Source organism: Sebastes fasciatus, chromosome 7, assembly GCF_043250625.1.
Source record: "Sebastes fasciatus isolate fSebFas1 chromosome 7, fSebFas1.pri, whole genome shotgun sequence".
Taxonomy (NCBI): Eukaryota; Metazoa; Chordata; class Actinopteri; order Perciformes; family Sebastidae; genus Sebastes; species Sebastes fasciatus.
In genome coordinates this window covers 28858654-28880811 of record NC_133801.1, presented here as the reverse complement: position 1 = coordinate 28880811, position 22158 = coordinate 28858654, and the positions used below count along the sequence as shown (strand labels likewise).

The window sequence follows — 22158 nt, the reverse complement described above, 5'->3', positions numbered from 1 at the left end:
TCAGGTGAACATCGACATTCTTTCTGCTCTTGTCTTGTCTTTCTGTCTTTGAGCGTTGCAACACATTCTCACTCCCAACTTGTCAAAAGTACCACCGCACACGCAAACTCCTATTTGATTTCATTTTCTGAACTAGGTCTGTTTGACATTGTTGGTTTCTGTGGTGGAATTCAGTTCCGTTTTATTTGTGCCTTCTTGCTTAAATATCCTTTCCCCCCTTTTAGTCTCTCAACTCGTTTGTTGTGATTACTTCAACATCACACGGTTATCAGAAGCCTGGTGAGTAAGCCTGACCGGAGTTAGTCACTCAATACTTTGCAAATGATCTAGTTAAGTCATATTGTACTCTTTCCCAGGTACAGGTTGTTTTTCAATCAAACTTCGACATTAAGAAACAAACTGCTCATAGCTGCTGCAGTCATCCACCCACGCTGGCCCAGCAAGCCCCAACAGATCTGGGTGTGAGACACATGAAAGAGCCCGACAGCTTGAGGAATGTGCTGCTTCTTTGCTTTAATGTCTAATATTTAGGCTGAATAGCCTGACATTTAAAGCGCTCATCCCTGAATTAACTTGCACTATAACATTTTTATAGAGTTTACCACAATAATAATACTAACTGTGTGAATGTTTTTACTTCCAGTCACTATTAAATCTTTACTGTCAGCAGTCTACATCGACTGTGCATCACATGTCATTTCAGAGAGAGAGAGCGTTCCTATTGGCTGTTCATTCAATGGAAGAAGCTGTCAATCACTTGCAAACTCCGATCAAATGGTGAAAAGTAGGCTAACAGAGGCTAAACAACTGTAAAATGAGAAAGTTTGCTGCGGCTGGTGGGCGGTGCTTGGTATTTCCTCAACTGATCTCAACACGGCTGCCGGGTCACAAACAGTACACTACAAGATGATTCTGAAAACATTTGAGACAAGAAATAAGCATTACAGTAACAGAATATGGATTTATATTTGATCAGCGCTGCCTAGTTTGACCGTTCATCAGAGTTTGCGAGTGATTGACAGCTGCTCTCGCTCGCTGAGTCAGCCTTTACCTGGGAAAGAGTGCAATATGACTTAACTAGATCATTTGCAAAATATTGAGTGACTAACTCTGGTCAGGCTTACTCACCAGGGTTCTGATAACCATCTGATGTTGGAATAACCACAACAAACGAGTTGAGACACTAAAGGGGGGAAAGGATATTTAAGCAAGAAGGCAAAAAAAACAAGAAACTGAATTCCACCACAGAAACCAACAATGGCAAACAAACCTAGTTCAGAAAATGAAATCAAATAGGAGTTTGCATGTACGGCGGTATTTTGACAAGGCTCCAGCTCGGCTCTGATTGGTTGTTTTCCTCCGGTCTGTGAAATATTGCAGATGCCATTAGGAGCACCGGAGGACACAGAGGCACATGATTTCTTTCAGATTACCTGTCTCATGCACTACTGTCATGATATAGTGACCATTTAAAAGAAATAACTTTTTAAAAATCATATTTGCTCCAACCTGCCTACTGCTGCTTTAAGTTAAACATTAACATAATTCAAGACAGAAAATAATTTTAACATTAAATTTAAATATGATTGATACCTTTAACTAGACAGCATATCTTCTATGATTTTTTATTTTGTCAAAATCCTATGTTGTGCTTCCTGTGGGTTATTCAGTGTATTTTGCAGGGATAGGCACCTTCAAGTCTAGTAATAAATAAGTTGAAAGACAATGTTTACTGATCCCAGACGTTTATTGATCTCTTCAAGATGAAAATGCACATATTGTTACAGAAGCATGAGTTGTGATCATGACAACCAATACCCTCCACCAATGGGAATCAATGTGTGTTTCTAAAAATGCAGTTTTCACATGTTGTTTGGTTAAAAACGTAATAAACTGATGGACGACTGTATTATCACACTGTAATTAGCAGCTAGAAAAAGACATGATTTGTGTATGGATGTTTGTGTTTATGTGTAGGCTAGCCCACTCATCTTTGAAGATCATGAGTCACATGATTGTGAATTTTAAAACTTGGTAATTGGCACTTTATTTTTGTGATCAAATGTCTTGATTTGCACTTCATTCGTAGTATTAGTATATACTGTGTATGTAAACTAACATTTGACATTTTGAACACATTTACATGACATGTTTTCTGTCTGAAATCTGCACGATTCAACAAACGTCACACGACTTACAAAGTCATACAAAATGGTGACATCTTTAAAGTTGAAAGCTGAATCACACAATGACTCCTTATGAGTGTTCTATAGTAAAACCCAAACTTACTTCACTTACCAACCATGTCATACTAGCTTGTCGCAAAGGAGGCTAAATAACGCTCCAAACTTGCGCAAAATTTTGGTGAGGAAAAACTGTCATGGCCGTTTTCAAAGGGGTCCCTTGACCTCTGACCTCAAGATATGTGAATGCAAATGGGTTCTATGGGTACCCACGAGTCTCCCCTTTACAGACATGCCCACTTTATGATAATCACATGCAGTTTGGGGCAAGTCATAGTCAAGTCAGCACACACTGACACACTGACAGCTGTTGTTGCCTGTTGGGCTGCAGTTTGCCATGTTATGATTTGAGCATATTTTATTATGCTAAATGCAGTACCTGTGAGGGTTTCTGGACAATATTTGTCATTGCTTTGTGTTGCTAAATTATTTCCAATAATAAGTATATACATACATCTGCATAAAGCAGCATATTTGTCCACTCCCATATTAAATCGATTGACAGCCCTATAGAAAACACTTGAATACAACCAGTAACCACAATTCCCCAACCCGTTCCCTGCAAAGTAAAAGAATTGCACTTTTATAAGAGAACTGATTCCTTATAATATAATCCCCCACATTATGAATATGTAAGATACTGTAAAAGAACATGTCTCTTTTTCAAGAGTAAATAAGTTCTTGATTATCAATATACATATAAACCTAATAGGAAAGTTTTGTACATGACTAAGGTTTTATTCCAAGTCAACACATTTCATACTAGCGGTGGTCTACCACTTAGTGACCATCTATCGCTACAAAATACTCACATCTTTATCAATAGTAAACAAATACTCCTGTTGTCTGTGTAATGTTGCCCATCACCACATTACAAAACTCTCAAACCTTACACTAGCATCTTCACCTGAGCAACCCAGAAAATAATACTCATGATGAACACTTAAAATAACTACAGAGTGACTGCATAGATCCTATGGCTTTAACCAATCTGAGGCACAGTTCCCAAGAACACCTGATGAATGGCAGTAAGCAATAATGTACAATTTCTCATTTCCTAAAACCTTTACATGGACTACAGCAGTGTCCCAACACTTAATACATATTTATATTTGTATCTCTGCGTTCCGTTGAGAGACGGTCCAGGTCCTAGCTTAGCACAAAGACTGAATGAAGTGTACGCACCCAACCCAAGAGGAAAGGTATTCCTTCCAACAACTTTCAAAATGATCTTGTTTACATGTTGTACAGAATGTTGTTAGCCAGCTGGCTAACCGGTACGGTACCACCACATGTGTACTTTTTGTTATAAGGCACTTAAGGCACTTTGACTTTGCTAGCCTTCTAGTCATTGAGCTAAGTAAGCTAGGCTAAACACATTTTCTCTATAAAACACAGAGAGATTAAACGGATACTCTCCCGGTAAGAAAGCAACTAATTATTCCTTTAAGCAACGAGTCAAAGGCAGACCCATGGACTGTATATAAAGATGGACGACATGACAGCTCCCCAAAAGTGAAGCCAAAACATCTGGAACCCCCCCCCCCTGGTGGCTGGCTGCAGTATAGGTCATAAAGCCCGCCCTCTCCATGTTAGCGGAGGGGACGTGGGCCAAACTAAAAAGTCAAAGTAGATGTCAAATAATTTTTTCCCAAAGATGCTGTCTTTCATTTTAGGTAGTTCTTATCACGCTGATGTATGTTCATGTGTTCATTTTTCTAATAAGTTTGGTTTTAGTTAGTTATTTGATGCTATAAAAAGGGGGTGAAACGTATTGTGCAGCCAGAGGCTCTGGAATTGTACAAAGATGCATGAATTTGATCATAAATGTATTTATAGAGGTATTATGGTTAGTTGTTGAGTATTTCTAGCCAAACAGCTTCCGTGGTGCTAACGTAGCGGCTAGGTGGCTCATACTAACTAGCTGTGTTCGTGCTCGCGATTGCGCCAGGCGGATGTTTGGCGGGACCTCGATACCGGCGGCTCCAGCCCTCCGATCATTACTACGCAGACTCTGGCTCCAAATGACGTCGCTAGCGCAAGATGGCAGCGCCCCCTATCTGGGATATTTTGGCTTCATTTTTGTACAGTGGGAGGAAGTGGAGATGTGTCATCCATCTTTTAAAGATAGTCTATGGGCAGACCTCATTTCAATGCATTTAACAAAGTACAGTTTACCTGTGTGGACAAGTCCAAAAACTTGACAATATGCCGTAATGCATAAACAGAACCAGAACTCCCATCACCATACAATACTTAATAAAATGTGCAATGTCCTCTAGTACAAGTCCTTTCAAAGATCTGACATGTAAATTCTATGGATCTAAATCAAGCTGGAGGGAAGATGTCTTAAAATCGTATTCACATATTGATTGGCCGGTTCTTAAAAAAATAATTATTAAGAAGTCTTTATCAGCCCTGTTATTGGCGTCACAGACATTTTGGAATATACTGTATACAGCGGTGAACTAAACTGTGGCACTGCTGCCTTAATGTTACAACATTCCTAAAACCGTATGTTTTAGGTCAGCTTCCCTCCCTGCTGAAATTTTTTGTATTTTTTTAGGGCCAGGCTTTTAAAACACTACTGGACCCTAAAACTGGCATATCATATAATATTTAAAAAAAAAATTATCATAGGATTTTACATCTCGATCTCCACAGACACACTAACTGAGGACAACTTGTTATTCCAATGTAACAAACAATGGAAGTTTCACAGAAACCATCCAATGGGCACCTAGCGTTTCTGTGCGGGTTACAATAAATACCTGATTGCAAGTCAGGCATTTTTACCACACACAAAACCCCAGATGCTTTACATAACTAGGCCTGAACCCAAACTTAGAGAGAAAAGAAACTCCACTGATTGTGGTATCTCTCTCTCCATGTGAGCTCAAGCCGGAACCAACTCAGAACATTACTGTCGGGTCTCCAAAAAGCCCTGCCGGGCGGAAGTGCCAGAGGTCAACCCCATCCTAGGTTGCATACTCAGGCTCCCCTGAGAAAGAGAGGGGAAAAAAATTAGTTAGTCATCAAAAGTCTGTATCAATCGTACAACGAGTGTCTCTAGATGCTTAAATATACACAATACATATTACTCTAGAAAAAAGTCTGAATTAATTTAAAATATATATATAACACTTAGCAAAGTGGTTATGAACGTTGTCATCACTACCGCATTGCATTGTGGCATATTTATGCCGCCGTAGTGTCCAGCGTTATACACTGTGATATTTCACCGGAAATAGTATGTAATTCGCGTACTATTGGTTTCATCCCCCCAGCCGGTCTCGGCAGATGGCCGCCCGCCCTGCGCCCGGTTCTGCTCCAGGTTTCTTCCCAGTAATCGGGGAGTTTTTCCTGGCCACAGTGCGCTTGGTGGATCCTGTTGGGTCTCAAAACTATGGTGTACGGTCATAGACCTGCTCTACATATAAAGCGTCTTGAGATAACTTCTGTTGTGATTTGACGCTATACAAAAATAAATTGATTTGATTTGATTTGATACTAAAATATCTCACACACTGTTTTAGCGTACTAAATAGCATGGAGTTAGTATGGAATTTCGGACACAACCCAAGTACTCTACCTTGTGCTGACATTTTGATATTCCATATCATAGCAACCAGGTGCAACCAAAGCGCAGCTGAACAAAACGCTGCACCTCATTGCCCTTCTTTGTTCTTCATTTAACAATAAACAAGTATTTAATTAATTAATTAATTAACTAATTAACTGTTTTCTTTGTAATTTAAAAAGCAACAATTTACCTAATAATAGCCTAACAGTAAATCTTATTTATAAAGCACTTAAATCAGGGTAAATAAAGTAATTTGCAAAAAAAGAAAAGAAAAAGATACCGCAACCCCGTTGAGACACTCATTATCACCACAGGGGGAAATTCCTTCACTGCGACAGCCCCACCTGAGGGAGGTGCCATGTTATTACTTAAATCAAAGGGGTTTATCCTCTGTACGGTGGGCTTAACACATCAGACTCAGCTCTACGCTGTCCAACGTGTCTCAACTTTCAGTTTAAGCTGTCCTCTGTCTCAGCTGTACTTCAGTTCAGTTCAGCTTTGTTTTGGATTTAGGCGTTAGCGTGCTAACACTACACTTTGCTGTAGGCTACAGGCAATCATTATCATTTAGCTCAAAGTAAACTGTAGCTGAGGCCTACAGGAGTTCATCACGTTTCAGAGGTAGATTTTTTGTTGGACGTGTGGAAATGTTGACTTTAGTCTCTAGTTTTAACCCTCTCTAGGGATGTCACGAGAACTGATACTTCGGTACCAAATCAATGCCAAAATTAAAACTCTTTTTCTACAATACCGAAGGTACCGTACGATGCCTGTAATGGTTATTGGTAGGGATGTGACAGTGAGGAAAATGTTCCCACCGGTTAATAAACTTGTGACAACACCGGTGTTACCGATTACACCGGACATTTTACAAGAAAGATTACGGTCAACATGTGCAGAGTTGACTGTAGACTCTGAGCTGATGGACCAGATGCGTTCAAGGTCAGTATGTAGTGTCCGTCGTCTGACTATCGATTGATAACATGCCGCTGATACGCCAAAATGAACAAAATGGGTCAATTATTTGTATTTATTACTTAAAGGCTACATGCCTCTGTTTTTTGTAATGTTCAAATGTTTTTAATAAAAGAGTGCATGTTGAATTACATGGGATTTATTGTTGTTTTTTTGGGTTTTTTTTACCGTGGTATCGAATTGGTATCGAGAAAAGTGGAAATTCACTGGTATTGGTATCGTCTACTAAATTTCTGGTATGATATCCCTAATCCTCTCATGGTATTCTATTGTTCTCAAGACTTTCCACTCTTGAACCATGTGTTCCACTGGAGGAGAGACATATCAGTCCCTAAAGGCATGCTACCAGCTTAGCGTTGACAGCAAGAACATCTAAAAATAGACCAGTCAAAATTCAAAGCAAAGTTGAGTCAAGTGGCTCGAGCCTTTGAGTATACCCGTCTTCACGATGTAAATTCCTCTGGATGCAACTTCAAAAGCATACCATAATGCTTTTGTACAATAGCGTACTCGACTAGGCAAGTGGGAGGAACAAGGCCTGTGATTTTGTTAATAGACACTAGGTACATTTTGTTCACAAAGTTTTAGAATCGACATTGACTCAATATTAGTTCATACACTTCACGCCAAAAAGCTGAACTACAAACAAGTAACAACTGCACATAGTGTCTTCGGCACTGTTTATTCAGTGTGAATGTCTCCGGGCTACAACTGTTAGTGGGCTGGGGGCGAGCAGCCAGACGACAGAGCTGCTTGGCGGGTCTGCTGGTCTGAGTGCACAAGAAGTTAGTGGCTGGCTAGTAGCTTCTGTAAAAAGTGAGCAGCTTTCACCATGACATAAAAGGGCTGCACAATTTATCAAATATTAATCGTGATCATGATTTTGGCTTCCCCCAATTAAATGATCGACTGTGATTTTGAAGTTTGAAATGCGTGCTCCGCTCATAGGAAACTCTGCTGCATAAATCAAGCGCTTCCGAAACTAACAGCTAGAGATGAACCGTCAATCAGCAGCCGATCAAAGCCGGCCGGTTTGTCTCAACATGTGAAGCAGACATAAAGTTCACAATTTGTTACAACTGCAAGTCCAAAATAAGCCGTGGAGGAACAACCCTAAAAATATTTGGAACAACTAACTTAATCAGACACTTATTATATTGTAATTCATTCCCATGATGCTGCTCAGAGTGATCACTGTGACCGCCTCGTCTGCTGACCTCACGGAGCTGAAGAGCTCCAATAACGGAGCGTTCAAGCTCTACTCAGTAATAAGGAGTATTGGGCAATGGTAAATTACAACCCTATCATGACGTGTTCAAATGTAATTCTTGTAAAATGCAGTTTTTTAGTTAGAAAACAATAAATACGGTACATTACACAACAACAGGTAATGTTTTTTACAGCAATATAAAATAGATATTAGAGAGAGAAATAGTACCTGTTTAACTTCCTAACACTAGCTCTAAGCAGATTATAATATATAATTAGAACTACTTATGCCAAGATTTTTTTTAATCAAAGCAAATATTTAAATGAAAATTACAATCATTTATTTCTTGATCATTTTAATTGTGAGATTTTATGCAAATAAATTGACAGTTGTAATGTAGCACAACATGGAATGAAAGCAGAGCTCTGTATATTTAAATGTGAAATTGCAATAAAAATATTTTGTCCCTAATCTATAAAAAATCGTGATCTCAATATTGATAAAAATGATTGTGATTATCATTTTTCGCATTGTGCAGCCCTATAACATGATCACATCTCATTCAATATCATTATTAATGTAGCTCTCATGTTGTAAGATGATTTCTCTTTGTTAGCACTTTGTTTCCAGTCATTACAGTGTAATAATAAATGATCTGACATTTCTGATTTGAAAAATCGCAGTTATTAAAGAGTGTCCTACCATGGTATGAAGGTAGCTGCCCATCTGCAGCAGACACTCCAGTGTCTCCATCATCTGCCCTTGGCGGAGCGTGTGGAGTCTGGTGTGATTTGGGGATTTACTGCATTCCAGCTTACGTACTGTGGCTTTCAGAGCCACAGAAGCACACTGGAGGACGCTCATTCCTGAGAACACACACAAACATTTGGATGAACTCTTTAACGTCTAACCATACCTAAAGCTAGCTTTAAAATGGTAACTGACAAAGAAAAACAAATCAATTGAACAATAAAAACTTATTCTAGACAGAGGGGAGAATGCCAGTGCAATTTTTTTTAATGAAGCTTTGAATGTCTGTTGTCAAAATGTATGACGTCATCACCCCCAAAAAACAAAAAAAGATACCTCGAGCAAAATCCTCAATTTGAATAAAGTGATTCATCAGATTAAATGAATTAGTCTCTTTTTATTAAATCAACTTTGAATGCTTCCAAACTGGCAATTTCTTCGACATCTTTTTATCTTTTGTGTGTGGCAAGAAGGAGAGCAAACCGTTTTTTAACCGTACTGAAAATGTTATTTTTGAAAGGCTAAACGCCAACAATTTGGATTGAAGCAGAATATTTTGTTGGATAAAAACATATTGTGAATTTTAGAAATTATTTCATTTACATTTCAACTACACGAGTCAGAAACAATACGCAGCCAACACTGGAATCTAATTCTACAAACAGTATAATACTAATAATATTAGTGTAGCCTAATCTTTATCTGCAGCTGTACACAAATACCGAGTTTAAACAGAAAGAATAGACATGCAAGACATGCAAATTTACATTTCGAATGCCAACGTTATGAATGAAGCTTCCAACTATTCGGTACAGCCCTACTTTTTAGTCTGTTGCTGAGGTTTTTAATTTTGGTTTAGTTAATTCTTTCACTTCTTGTAAACCTCTGTTTTAGAAAAGAACTATATTAACAAGTTATCATCATTATTATAATTTAGTAGCCTCAAGGATTTGAAAGTTTACAGTACTTACCAGAGTTATCAGTGGCTTCAACGTCAACATACACACCGTCCATCATCGTGTGTTTTAGAACCTAAAAGAAAACACACACTGGTTAAAGATGGAAGTTCACACATATGTTTACGAGATTCCAACATCAGTTCCTCTCATCTGTTTTAAAAATATTGATCTCAACGACACACAGTAGGGGCAAGCACACAGATAGCATTGCTGCTGCGGAGAAAAAATCTGGCCCGTGACGGGAGACTTTGGCCAATCACAGGTCAGCCTTCCTATTGGCTGTGCTCCGGCTGGTGAGCGGTGCTTGGTATTTCCTCAACTGATCTCAACATGGTTGCCGGGTCACAAACTTTTACATTTTACAGCTAAAAAACATGTACAGCTACATTTCTACCCACTGCTGCTTTAAGATGTAAAAGGTTAGGCCCTAGTATGTTGCGACGTTTCCGGACATACTCAGAGGTACCACAGCTGTAGTGGTCCTGGTGCTCTTAGATGAGGACAGAGGGAACAGATTGGTGGTCGATGGCAGTTTTGAGAGATTTCAGTGATGTAGAATACTGAGAGAAACAAAACTTTCCGAAGACTTTTCATTGTGAACTGTGCTAACCGATGTGTCCCCACAACATCATCGACTCCTACACTACTGATGATTTGAACCGCAAAAACCAGAGAGCTGTGTACGGTCTGATGTGAACGAGTGCACGGATGTCTTGTGCGGTTGGTGGAGGTTGCATAAGATTTAATTGAGTTACACCCACTTGATTTATCATAATGCTTTGGCAATGGGTGGAATTCAAGGAACACATACCTGACGCCGTCACGAGGCTGTAGGCAGACATGAGAGTGTATTTCTTGCCGTGCAGTTCCGTGTATCTACTGGTCGAGGAATGCGCGACCAATGTATAGTCTAAAATAATGCTGGAACTAATGCTTATTTTCATTATCAATTCATAATTTTATTGATTAAATGATTAATCATTTAGAAAATAGTGAAAAAAAAGCTCCTCACAATTTCCCCAGTTCCCAAAGTGACATCTTCAAAATGCTCTTATTGACCAAAACCCAAAAGATATTCAATTAAAAAAGGAAAATAAGGGCGATAGCAAAGAACACGGCAGGTTCTTGCATACATGGTCCGAGAAGTTGAGAGGCAGATGGCGTGTAAACCATAGATATAAAACAGTAGATGTGACTTTACGTCATAACTAATGGGTTAATCGTCCACCATCTTAACCTGGGTATTGTTGACAATTGCCACCATGGCCAGCAACTGGTTGTCAGCTGTTTAGCACCTAATTGCTTTACTAAAAGGACCAAAGAGATCAGGGAGGCTGGCATCACTTTCCACGCGTCACTATAGAGTAGGTGAGAGATTTATTTTTTACTTATAGGTCAACTAAAACTACAAAAGTCAGTGAACTAGCTAACTTTACCGTTAGCTACCGAGCAACAGACCAACTGAGCTCGGAGTCAAAGTTATTCCTGATTGCTAACATTGATCTGTTAGCTAAACAGAGGTTTTAATGTCATGTCAAGCTTGCAATTTTGCAAAATTCCATCAATTTCTCCACATTATCATCATAAAGTTAACGTCCATAAGGTAACCTTGCGATGAGAATGAAAGACAATTGAGATCAGGAGTTCTGCTGACGGCATTAACCTTGCCAAACAAAACTTACTTTATCAACTAAAATAATTCCTCATTTACGGTTAGCGAGACTCTCTCACCTCTCCTCTCCGCATCAAAACAAACCCCTCCGGACCGTTGACCGGCAAAACAGGAAGTGACTGATTGTAATTGCCTGCTTAAAGCCTATACTACTGAATCTCTGTGGAGAACACATCTGTCTGGTCAAACAACATCTGCAGTGTGCATTTGATTATGGGAAACACTATTGTCACCTATAAAAAAAAAAATAAATAGCACGCTGTACACAGTTATTGTGTCTTACAAAACCGGCTGCGTTGGTTTTTGTCGCAGCTTTTCATCTGAGCTGTTTAAAGACTATTTACTAACTCCAACACAGATGAAACCTCTGTGACATGATATCCCATATACATGTACCTGAATAACTTGTTAGTCTGGATCAAAGGAAACCATATCTGTAGCGAGCAGTGTGTGACAAACAGGGTCATGTTACGCGTTAAAGTACATATGATCGGATATGTGCGTGTGAACTGTGAGCCGCAGAAACTTAATGAATGTTATGAGGTAAAAAAAAGGAGAGCAGTCATTCTCTTGGCCAATTGACAGGTTACTGTTGAGTAAGAGTAATTTTCTAAAGTTGTTCATGTAATTTGTAACCAGTCAGTGTGATTTTTTAAGTCCTGGAACCCAACGATGAGGCACATCTTTTGCTCATGTTTTGCCCAAATCCCATCAGTGGTGTCTGAAATACCACGTGTTCACTGACAAAGGACAGAGACTCCACTCTTAAAACATTTGATATAAAAACAAACCAAGGCTCTAACCTCCAGGACTCTGATGTAGCCTTTCTCAGCACTGAGGTGGAGGCAGGTCTTTCCTGATTTGTTGGTGTCATTGACGTTGGCCCCCAGAAGGATCAGATCTGCTACCATCAGGTGGTGGTTGTGCTTTGCTGCATAGAGGAGGGCGGTCTGTGAACAAAGGGGCCATTAACATTAAACCACAACAACGTTAAACTAGCGACACAACATGCAAACTTGCTTGAAAAATGTTGTAAAAAAATTCCTCTTGCTACAATTCATTTGTTTTCTTATATCTGTGGTTAGGGGCTGCACGGTGGTGCAGTGGTTAGCACGGTCGCTTCATAGCAAGAGGGTCATGGGTTCAATCCAGGCTTGGGGCCCTTCTGTGTGGAGTTTGCATGTTCTCCCAGCGTGGGTTTTTATACCGGGTTTCTCCGGCTTCCACCAACAGTCCAAAGACATGCAGGTTAGGTTAATTGTTGACTCTAAATGTCCCGTAGGTGTGAATGTGAGCGCGAATGGTCGTCTGTTTCTATGTGTCAGCCCTGTGACAGTCTGGCCTTCACCCAATGTCAGCTGGGATCGACCCTGAATAGGATAGCGGTTACAGATAATGGATGGATGGATATCTGTGGTTTTATATATATATATATGTATATATATATATATATATATGGAATTTAGTGGCAATAATCACAGAAACATAATAATGAAATAATAGATTTACGTACAAAAGCAAGAAATGTGAATCTCAAATGTATTAGTACTCTACCATTCCATCAGAATCTTTGAGGTCCAAGCTGTTGAGCGCGGCCATCCTTTTCGCGATTGCGTAGCCCAGAGCCCTCTTCCCGACACACGCCACTTTATGGAGAGCTCTGCAAGGACAAGAACAATCAGACATTTAGACAAAAAAAAAAAAAAGACTTCACACTAAAGGTATTCACTGGCACAAAAAGGCAGCACTAAAAGGATAACAGGTCTGAACCTGGGTTATGCACCATGTAGTTAGTAGAGGCGTTTCATAAAGTAAGCTGAGAGAGTAAGACTTAACTTAACTGCAAGAAGCCTGCGGGCCTGTTTGAGCTCAACAAACAGAACCACAATGTAGGTAACATTATGAGCTATATAAGTGTACCAGTAAGTCATGACAATGTGACAGTGAGTCAGCATGCACCATACCAGAAGCATGAAACTGAAGCAGCTAAATAGTCTCTCATTAATATTATTAAAGAGCTATTGTGATCAGTTCAGGCCTGGTATTAGAACTGTTCATGTCTTTAAACCACAGATCTGAGACATCAAACACAGATCATCTATTCACTGGGAAGAACACGGACATTTAAAGAGAAAGCACGGAGCAGCACAAATTAAACTTATCATATAATGAGTCACATGTTACGGCAAAAACAGACGAAACCACAACTAAAAGAAAAGCCGAAGAGAAACTTGTTGGCAGCATGGTGACTCTAGATATCTGGGGGTTAAACCTACTCTACGAAATACTACTGTATTCTTATATTTATGTTATTTATGCTATTATGTGATAATGTTTATGTCTATATTTTTTATATTTTGTCTTCAAATGTATAGCACTTTGAGTTTACGTGTAATGAAATGTGCTATATAAATAAAATTGTCATTGCCAAGACCTGTAAACAGGCCATGCTGTGTAAAGTTCCCCTTCAGTAAGTGGATGTGCTGCATCATTCCCACACACATATAAAAGGCAACAAACTTACGTCTTGCCGTGTCCGTCGGAGGCCAGCAGTACAGCGTCAGACAAGTCCCTGAGCTGGCTCTCCTCTCTCTGAAGCTGTGCCCAGAAGAAAGCAGAGTTGTTCAGGTTCCAGTCGTGTTCCTGGTGGTCGCCCCACTCCCCCCCTCTTCCACCAACTCTCCCGATGTTTTCGACGCTGGGAGGCTGGAGGCAGGTGTGCATGAAGCCAGGAGGGGACATGGCCTGCTGGTACTCTGCTGTGCCTGGTGAGTAGGTCATGTAGGACTGGGGGCTGGGGATCATTTCATCAGACTCGTCACTGTTGTACTCTGAAACTTTAATGAGAACATTTGGCATGTGAGGGGTGGTAGCAGTTGCTGTTAACACATTTATCAAGGTTATATTTTCAATAGGGCTGTCAATCGATTCAATTATTTAATCACGCATGACTGTTCATAGTTAATCGCACATTTTTTTTATCTGTTCAAAATGTACCTTAAAGGGGGATCTGTCGAGTATTTAATACTCTTATCAACATGGAAGTAGACAAATATGCTGCTTTATGCAAATTGATGAATGTATTTATTACTGAAAATCAATGAACAACACAAAACAATAACAAATATTGTCCAGAAACCCTCACAGGTACTGCATTTAGCAAAAAAATATGCTCAAATCATAACATGGCAAAATCAAGCCCAACAGGCAACAACAGCTGTCAGTGTGTCAGTGTGCTGACTTGACTATGACTTGCCCCAAACTACATGTGATTATCATAAAGTGGGCATGTCTGTAAAGGGGAGACTCATGGGTACCCATAGAACCCATTTTCATTCACATATCTATCTAGAGGTCAGAGGTCAAGGGACCCCTTTGAAAATGACCATACTAGTTTTTCCTCGACAAAATTTTGCATAAGTTTGGAGCGTTATTTAACCTCCTTCTTGACAAGCTAGTATGACATGGTTGGTGCCAATGGATTCCTTAGGTTTTTCTAGTTTCATATGATGCCAGTATCTTCACTATAGCTTTAAAACTGAGCCCGCTACAACCTAAAAATCGCAAGTTGCGTTAATGCGTTAAAGAAATTAGCCGACTTAAAACAAATTTGTGTTAACGGGTTATTATCGCATTAACTTTGACAGCCCTGGTTTTAAAGCGTAACTACATGAATGTGGATTCGGTCCACATGACTTACCAGCTGGGGACCACTCAGGAGACACTGAAGGGTTGGAGGATGACAAAGACTGGGGAGGGGAGCGGCAGGTGTTGCCGGTTCTGAGGTCTTCCTCCAGCACCTCAACGATGATTGCCAGCTCCTCCAGGCTTTTTGTGTAGAGTTTTCTCTGCAAGCCAAAGACAGTCGAGGTATGCAGAAATGATTTAAACAGCTCCTTTAAAACTGACGCGTGATTTACAGCTTTCCATAAATGTGCCTTTGACACAGACCTAGGGTCTTGGCTTTTCAACACTCACCTTGGTAGTTCTCCGTCCTGTGCGAGTTTTGACTCGTTGCTTGTCTCCTGTGGAAGAAAGTGTCAAGTTTAAGGCTGAGAGCTCTATACAGTATGTTTAATTGGCACACTGCAGGCTGGTGTTTAGCAGGTTTTTGTTCCTTCCTGTTGGTTCATGAGCCACACAACCTCTGAATCCATGTAGTATATATACTGCCGTTCATAAGTTTGGAATCAGCTGTTATATTGATGTGTTTCTTCTTTCCTTCAATAATAACTATTTTAAGAGAGATAAAAACAGAATAATTCAGAAAGCAAATGTATTATTAACACTTGAAATAGTTTTGGTCCCAAAAGAATAATAATAAAATGATTTGAACTTCCATTTAGTCAATGTCCCGACAGTGTTGCATGACAGGGGAGAATACTGTTGGAACTTGGATTTTGAATCTGTTTTCCAGTTTAGAAATATGGAGGACGGAACTGGTCAAAATAAAAAATAAATGCATAAATAAATAAATGTATCAATAAATAAATAAATGTCATGAAATGTAGCAAAAATATTAAAAATAAATGTAGCCATTAATTAATTGATAAAATGTGACATAAATTGATATATCTGTTTTAATTTGCTTTTTTTTATTTATCTTTGTATTAATGTCCTTATTTATTTACTCTTCTGTTAAACTTTTCCTTTTATTTATTTATGTATTTATTTTCTGTAATTTTTCATTTCTTTCTTTTAATTTATTAATCTATTTTTGCATTAATTTTGTATTTATTTATTTTAAAGTATAGTATTTTAAAATAAATAAATAACTAAACAATAAATGGAAAAATAAATAAATGGAAAAATAAATAAAGAATTAATGCAAATATAAATTTAAAAATTAATAAAAATAATACATAATTAAATAAAATGGAAAATTAAACAGAAGAGTAAATTAATAAGGGAATTAATACAAAGATAAATAAATAAAGAGCAAATTAAAACAGAAATATCAATTTATATCACATTTTATCAATTGATATTTATTTTAATTTATTATCATTTTATTTATTTAATGGCATATTAATTTATTGATCAAGTCATTTATTTATTTATTTTTCATTTTAGCAGGTTCCGTCTCTACAGAAAAGCGTCAGTGACCCTCGATCATTATTGAACCACACCGATCCAACTGGGTTCTGAATATTGAATGAGTCCCTCTGCAGTCTACTCAGTGGATAGATTGAAGAGGTTTAAACTGTGATTTGTCAGTTGATAGTATGTTCGGCTGATAATCCAATATTGCTGACGCTAGACTAACCTTCTACTTCTATTGTGAAGTTTGAAGAAAAGCTCTGCTAAAGCAACATGTTGCAGCTGTTAATTCCAGCTTGTTATCGGCTGCATTATTGTGCACTTGAGAAACCTGTTACTGTTAAAAACTGCACATATTTGGATGTGAATCTTCCAGTTTCTTTTACCAATGACTGGTGATTTCATCTATTCTTATCCAGCTGTTGCTCAGAGGGATCTTTGTCTTTCTGCCCTTTCACTTGTCAGTCTGGTTGAACCATTGTACAGCATTTTGTTCTCCATGTACAAAACAAATCCTTGATACTAAACGACATATATTTGTAAAGAGGACTTTCTCAAGCTAAAAGCATGAAAGACCATTGAAACACATAGAGCAGTCCTCTCAGACGTCTGACTGAACCCAGTCGAGCTGTTGTGGGAGGAGATAGCTCATTAACTATTAAAGGAGGAACCGGGTTTTACTGACCATTGACTGTCTTGCCACGTATATCCTGTGTTCACACAAAAGAAAAATCAACAACAGTTGCATCAGCTTGAGTTATCTTTCATATGCTTCATATTTTTCACACACAAACATAAAAGTTCTCTGCTTGCAGGATAATAGTATAGATTTTATGCCTAACAGACAAAAGGAAACTGCTTGTGGTCTGGAGTCAGAGGAGTTTTTACACCTACAGCTCAGCATATTATAGGCAGGTAAAAACAATGCATTTCAAACTCTGGTTACAGCAAATGCATGCACTGAAAAGACCTCCTGCAAGCAGACTGTAGTGTAGTTTGTCGTGCGTAAAAAGACTGTAACCAAATATGGGGAAGGACTCCAAAATCTAAGGTTTCCGGATTAGGATAGAGAGGCTGACATTTGATATTCTGCTGTTTATCATGCTTAGAAAGCCAAACAAAGTAAGGAGTAAATGTGATTTCAAATTTTTAATATTTGTTCAGAATTCATTGTGAGACAGTTGAATCTGTCCAGTTTTAGAAATTACATGGTTGCTGTAGTGCCACCATCAGCAAAATTATTCCCACAGTTTGCTGTGGATTTTCATTCATGTAAAGTAACATTTTTGTCAAAAAAAATAAATACAATAAAATGAAGACAAAATACAAGTCACATGTTCTCTGTGTATCAAATACAAACAGGGGTTGACTTCATCATTTTTACTGGATTAGAGTGTATAAAAGGTCGCTCAGGGCAACTTTTTGATGAAACTTTAAAAGCCCTTATGGCTGATTTGTAATTCATTTTCAAAATGTTTAAATTTAGATTGTTGCCATAAAGCTACCATCAGGAAAAGAGTCGTCATATGTGAGTATATGTTGTTTAGAATTGACAGACAGAAAGGGCGAAGGACCTGTTTGCCTATGAAGTCCATTAAGCTTTGCTAAAGTTATACGCACTGCTTCACATATATGAGCTATTTAGGAGCCAATATACATTTTTAGGGATGTCCCAAATACCATTTTTTGGCCTTCGAAGCTTTGGTGAGAAATATTCGAAGGTATCCAGACTAACTAATACTTCCTTATTTCATGGACTATTTGGGGATTATATATTATTATTACACCTACCTACCTATTCCCATCTACCTACATACCTATACAGTATATATAAATAAATAAAAAAAACCAATGCATTTGAATACTGATTTGGAGGTCTATTACCATGGCAACGGTCAAAGCTTCGAAGCATTCGGGTCGGCCGTAAAATGTTTCTCTTTATACTTTCTTTCTTTCTTTAGACAAGCAACAAGGAAACCAACGGTAGAAATGTAAAACAGAAAGTAAACCATCCATCAGGGATGTGTAAAGTGAAAACCATTATGTTATTTTAGTCTTAGTGATTGTGTCTACATTTTGACTGAAAATTCCCATCTTGATGAATATCTTTGCCAACATCAACTATTATGTTTTGTCACAGAGCTACGTCCACTTTGGCAAAAAAACAAACAAACAAACAAAATACTACCTTAAAATCTTGAGGTTTGCAGCCTTGGGCTATGCGGATTTTTCTCAGTAGATCCTTTACTGGCATTTTGACACGGACCCCGAGGTAGACCTTGTCACCACCATAAATGGAACATCTTGCACCTGGTGAAGAAACAATGGATGATGAACGAAAAATAGGGCTCCGCCAGAAGCTGCGGTGCAATTCGAACTCTGTAATCTACCACGCACATAATGTTTTTTGTGTAAAACATATTGAACATTAAATGACATCAGATCTAAAATGTTATTGCTTTCTTTAGATTTCAAAAGTGACAGATCAAATTTCTGAATGGCAGACAAAAAACAATATTTGCCTGCCACAGTGGCAGGCAATGAAAAAAGTTAATTTCAGAACCTGTTTACAACATTACATTTATTTGACGGTTAAGATTTTACCTGAAAAGCATCAGATGATCTCATAAAATATGACATATGGTTAAAGATTAAAATACCCAACAATGTATAAAATTTACAAAATTAGCTCAACCAGCTGTGATACTAAAAGGCTACTTACTAGGGCTGTCAAAGTTAACGTGATAACAACATTCGCAAATTGGTTTTAACGCCGCTAATTTAACTTATTAACGCAACTTGTGATTTTTAAAGTTTTAACGGGCTCAGTTTTAAAGCTAGAGTGAAGATACTTGTATCATATGAAACTGGAAAACATAATGAATCCATTGGTACCTGCCATGTCATGTTATCTTGTTGGGAAAAACGCTAAATAATGCTCCAAAATTATGCAACATTTTGGCGAGGAAAAACTGGTATGGTCATGGGTCCCTTGACCTCTGGCCTCAAGATAGGTGAATGAAAACTGAGATGAACAGAGTGAAAACTATATCTTATTAGATAAAACAGACAAACTGCATAATTTGCAGTCAAAAAATAGGTAATAAATCGCAAAATGTATTATCGCAATATTGCAAAATGTTTATATTATAACAAGACTCAGTCCAAACCGAGTGTTACGTGCCTGCAGGGCCAGACAGGCCTGCAGAGCTTTTCTCCTGTGTTGTTCTGCCCCTCCTCCTTGTCTTGCAGGTGCTTCCAGGATCCAGAGTTAATGGAGGTGATTGGAGTCCACCTGTGCAGAGTTTGCCAGCTGCAGAGTGGCTCACACTCATTCTATCCAGCCAATCGCTGTCGTGGGCTGCACATAAAAGAGGCACACTCTGGGATGTCTCTCTCTCTCTCTGACTCATTTGTAATGAAGTATTTGAATTGTGAAGACACTTGTTTCCAGTGGGAAATTAAAGATAAGGTTTGTGGTAAGGAGGTAGAGGGCATAGGTAAGTCTGGGGTACACTTTTGCACGTAGGTTCTTTTCATGTCTAGAAACACTAGGTTTAGTGGTTGTTGCCAACCCCTGTATGTTTTGTAAACTGCTGTTAGTAGATAAGTTAGTCAGCCTTTTGTTTGTTGTGTTTAAAGAAGACAGATTTAGTTAGGCCTAGTTTTGGTTTGTTAATTTTGATTATTTGGCACAACTATATTGTCCCTACCTCCACCACATTTGTGAACCTTCAGTTGTACTTTAATAAACTGTTAATTTTTTAACTTCACTTTGACTCTGTTTAATTTGGTTGTTAAGTTATTGTTCCACTTTGTGGACGTAACACCGAGTATATGTCTGGACCGTGTACGGTCAGTCTGTGAATTTGTGGCTACATTGTTACGCAAATAGTCAGTGGTCATGTCTATAATGTTAAATCCAGCAGTACATATCCAGCGAGGAGGACACTAGGGGACGCATTGCTCCACTCAACGGGCCGTTCAAGCGGTGGCCTTGAACGCACCCGATTAGTCCCTGGTTTTCTGCTCGTCGTTTCAAACAGTAAACAACATGACAGCCTGCTCGTAAACTTTCTGTTATTCCATCTAAAACAATCCACCAAAATCTACCTCTGAAAAGATTTTAAGAGAAATAAGTGATTGCCGCTGCTGAATCTCGTTTCATTTTAAGAACTAGTTTGACAGCTTCGTCCAAGTTTCGTGAGCCAGACTCATTGCGTTCCAAATCCTAATTAGATTCGCTTAGGGCACTAAAATGGCTAGGGTGAATGGGTGTAAACTGTCACTATATCCTGACAGCAGTCTTTGATTGTTTTACAAGCAGTGATTGACAGCTGCTGTAGAGGCTGCTCGGCCCTGGTGTGTTTTGGAATCTTTTCAGATGCAATTATATATGAGGACACTCACTTTATCTGTCTCATGCACTACTGTCAGGATAGTGGCTTTTTTTATTTTATTTTAAATCATATTTGCTTAAAGTTGCCAACTTTAAGTCAAATTGAGCTGCTTGTACTTATTTCCATTTTATGCAACTTTATCCACAACATAAAAAGATACTGAAAATGTATTAACATTTACTTAATAATTTTACATACAAAACACACACACACACACACACAGTGGGTAGTTTATCAGGTAAATCTATACAACAGTCCTGCAGTAACTCCTCCACCTTCATGGAGCCTGTAATGTTCAGATGTTGTTTAACTGTTTAAGAAGTGTTGATTGAACGTTTTGGCCATTTGAGGCTGTTGTTTGTGGTGCTGTTGAACTATATGAACAACTTAGTGTAACTTACACGCATTAAATGAGAGTATTGTAATAATCTGACTGCATTTGTACTAGAAACCAGGCCATAAACCCGCTAACAATGCCACGGTATACTGGTAAAGTTGCAGCCAGAACAAGTCGTCCTACCTTTTGGACCGCTGCCCTCATCCTGGCCAGTCAACCCTGGAACAGGTGTGTGCTGCTCGGCCAAGCCCGTCCTGGTTTCCCCTCCAGGAGAGAGCCCGCCGACGTCTGCTGCTGTTTCATCACAGCTTTCTCTGGGCTCCTCTCGCTTGCACCGTCCTCCCATCTTGTGTACAACAACAACTGCTGAAAAAGAAAATGTTAAAGTGAGAAAAACAAAACGGGAGTTAAGCCTTTATAATGTTAAAAGTTGAAAAGGCTTTGAAACGGCTCACCTTCACCAGGCCCGAGCCAAGCTACAGCTCAGTGCTCTACTGAGTCACACACCTGTTTGTCCAGGTTTCCACCTGTGTGTGCATCAGATCTGGCAACATGACACCTGGTTGTACCAGAGATGAGGACGACCACGCCCACTTCTCGCCCTGGGGTTAAAGGAACGGTTGACGCCCATAGCACACAGAGAGGAGCACTAAGTAGTTGGATGTTATAGCAATACTTTTTTTTTTTTAATATTTAGGGCCCGAGCATGAAGTGCAAAGGAAACCTATTGTTTTTCTGAAAATATATTTTTCCGCTGGGAGATCGCATTTTTGAGGTGCTTAGGATGCACGAAAATCCGAACAGAATTAGCGCCCCCTAATGCGTGGAAGGCCATAGTTTGGACAAAGTTGATCCTATATTCCTGAAACTTCGTAGGCACATCCCGCTCATTATTTCAGACATATTTATCATTGGATTTCATTAGCTCCGCCCACCCAGAAGTCGGCAATTTTTTATTTTGTGGGTTGGCTGGCGCATCTTTTTTTTTT

At 38.9% G+C, this 22158-nt stretch overlaps 1 protein-coding gene across 3 annotated transcripts; it reads right to left on the bottom strand.

Annotated features, from left to right (window-relative positions):
- Positions 1 to 1728: 1728 nt before the first annotated feature.
- Positions 1729 to 21760, bottom strand: LOC141770522 (uncharacterized). Of its 3 annotated transcripts, none has more exons than XM_074640125.1 (12): positions 21625 to 21760; positions 21353 to 21535; positions 18621 to 18742; positions 17118 to 17142; positions 15371 to 15417; positions 15093 to 15240; positions 13917 to 14229; positions 12947 to 13052; positions 12196 to 12342; positions 9733 to 9793; positions 8714 to 8877; positions 1729 to 5244 (listed from the first exon to the last, which is right to left on the bottom strand). In XM_074640125.1, the coding sequence occupies exons 2-12, from the start codon at positions 21513 to 21515 to the stop codon at positions 5164 to 5166; spliced, it is 1377 nt and encodes a 458-aa protein (XP_074496226.1). In that variant the 5' UTR covers positions 21516 to 21535; positions 21625 to 21760; the 3' UTR covers positions 1729 to 5163. The 3 variants fall into 3 exon arrangements, with proteins under 3 accessions (XP_074496226.1, XP_074496229.1, XP_074496228.1); XM_074640128.1 differs by having other exon boundaries at positions 13917 to 14223; XM_074640127.1 differs by having other exon boundaries at positions 21353 to 21532; positions 21625 to 21731.
- Positions 21761 to 22158: the final 398 nt, after the last annotated feature.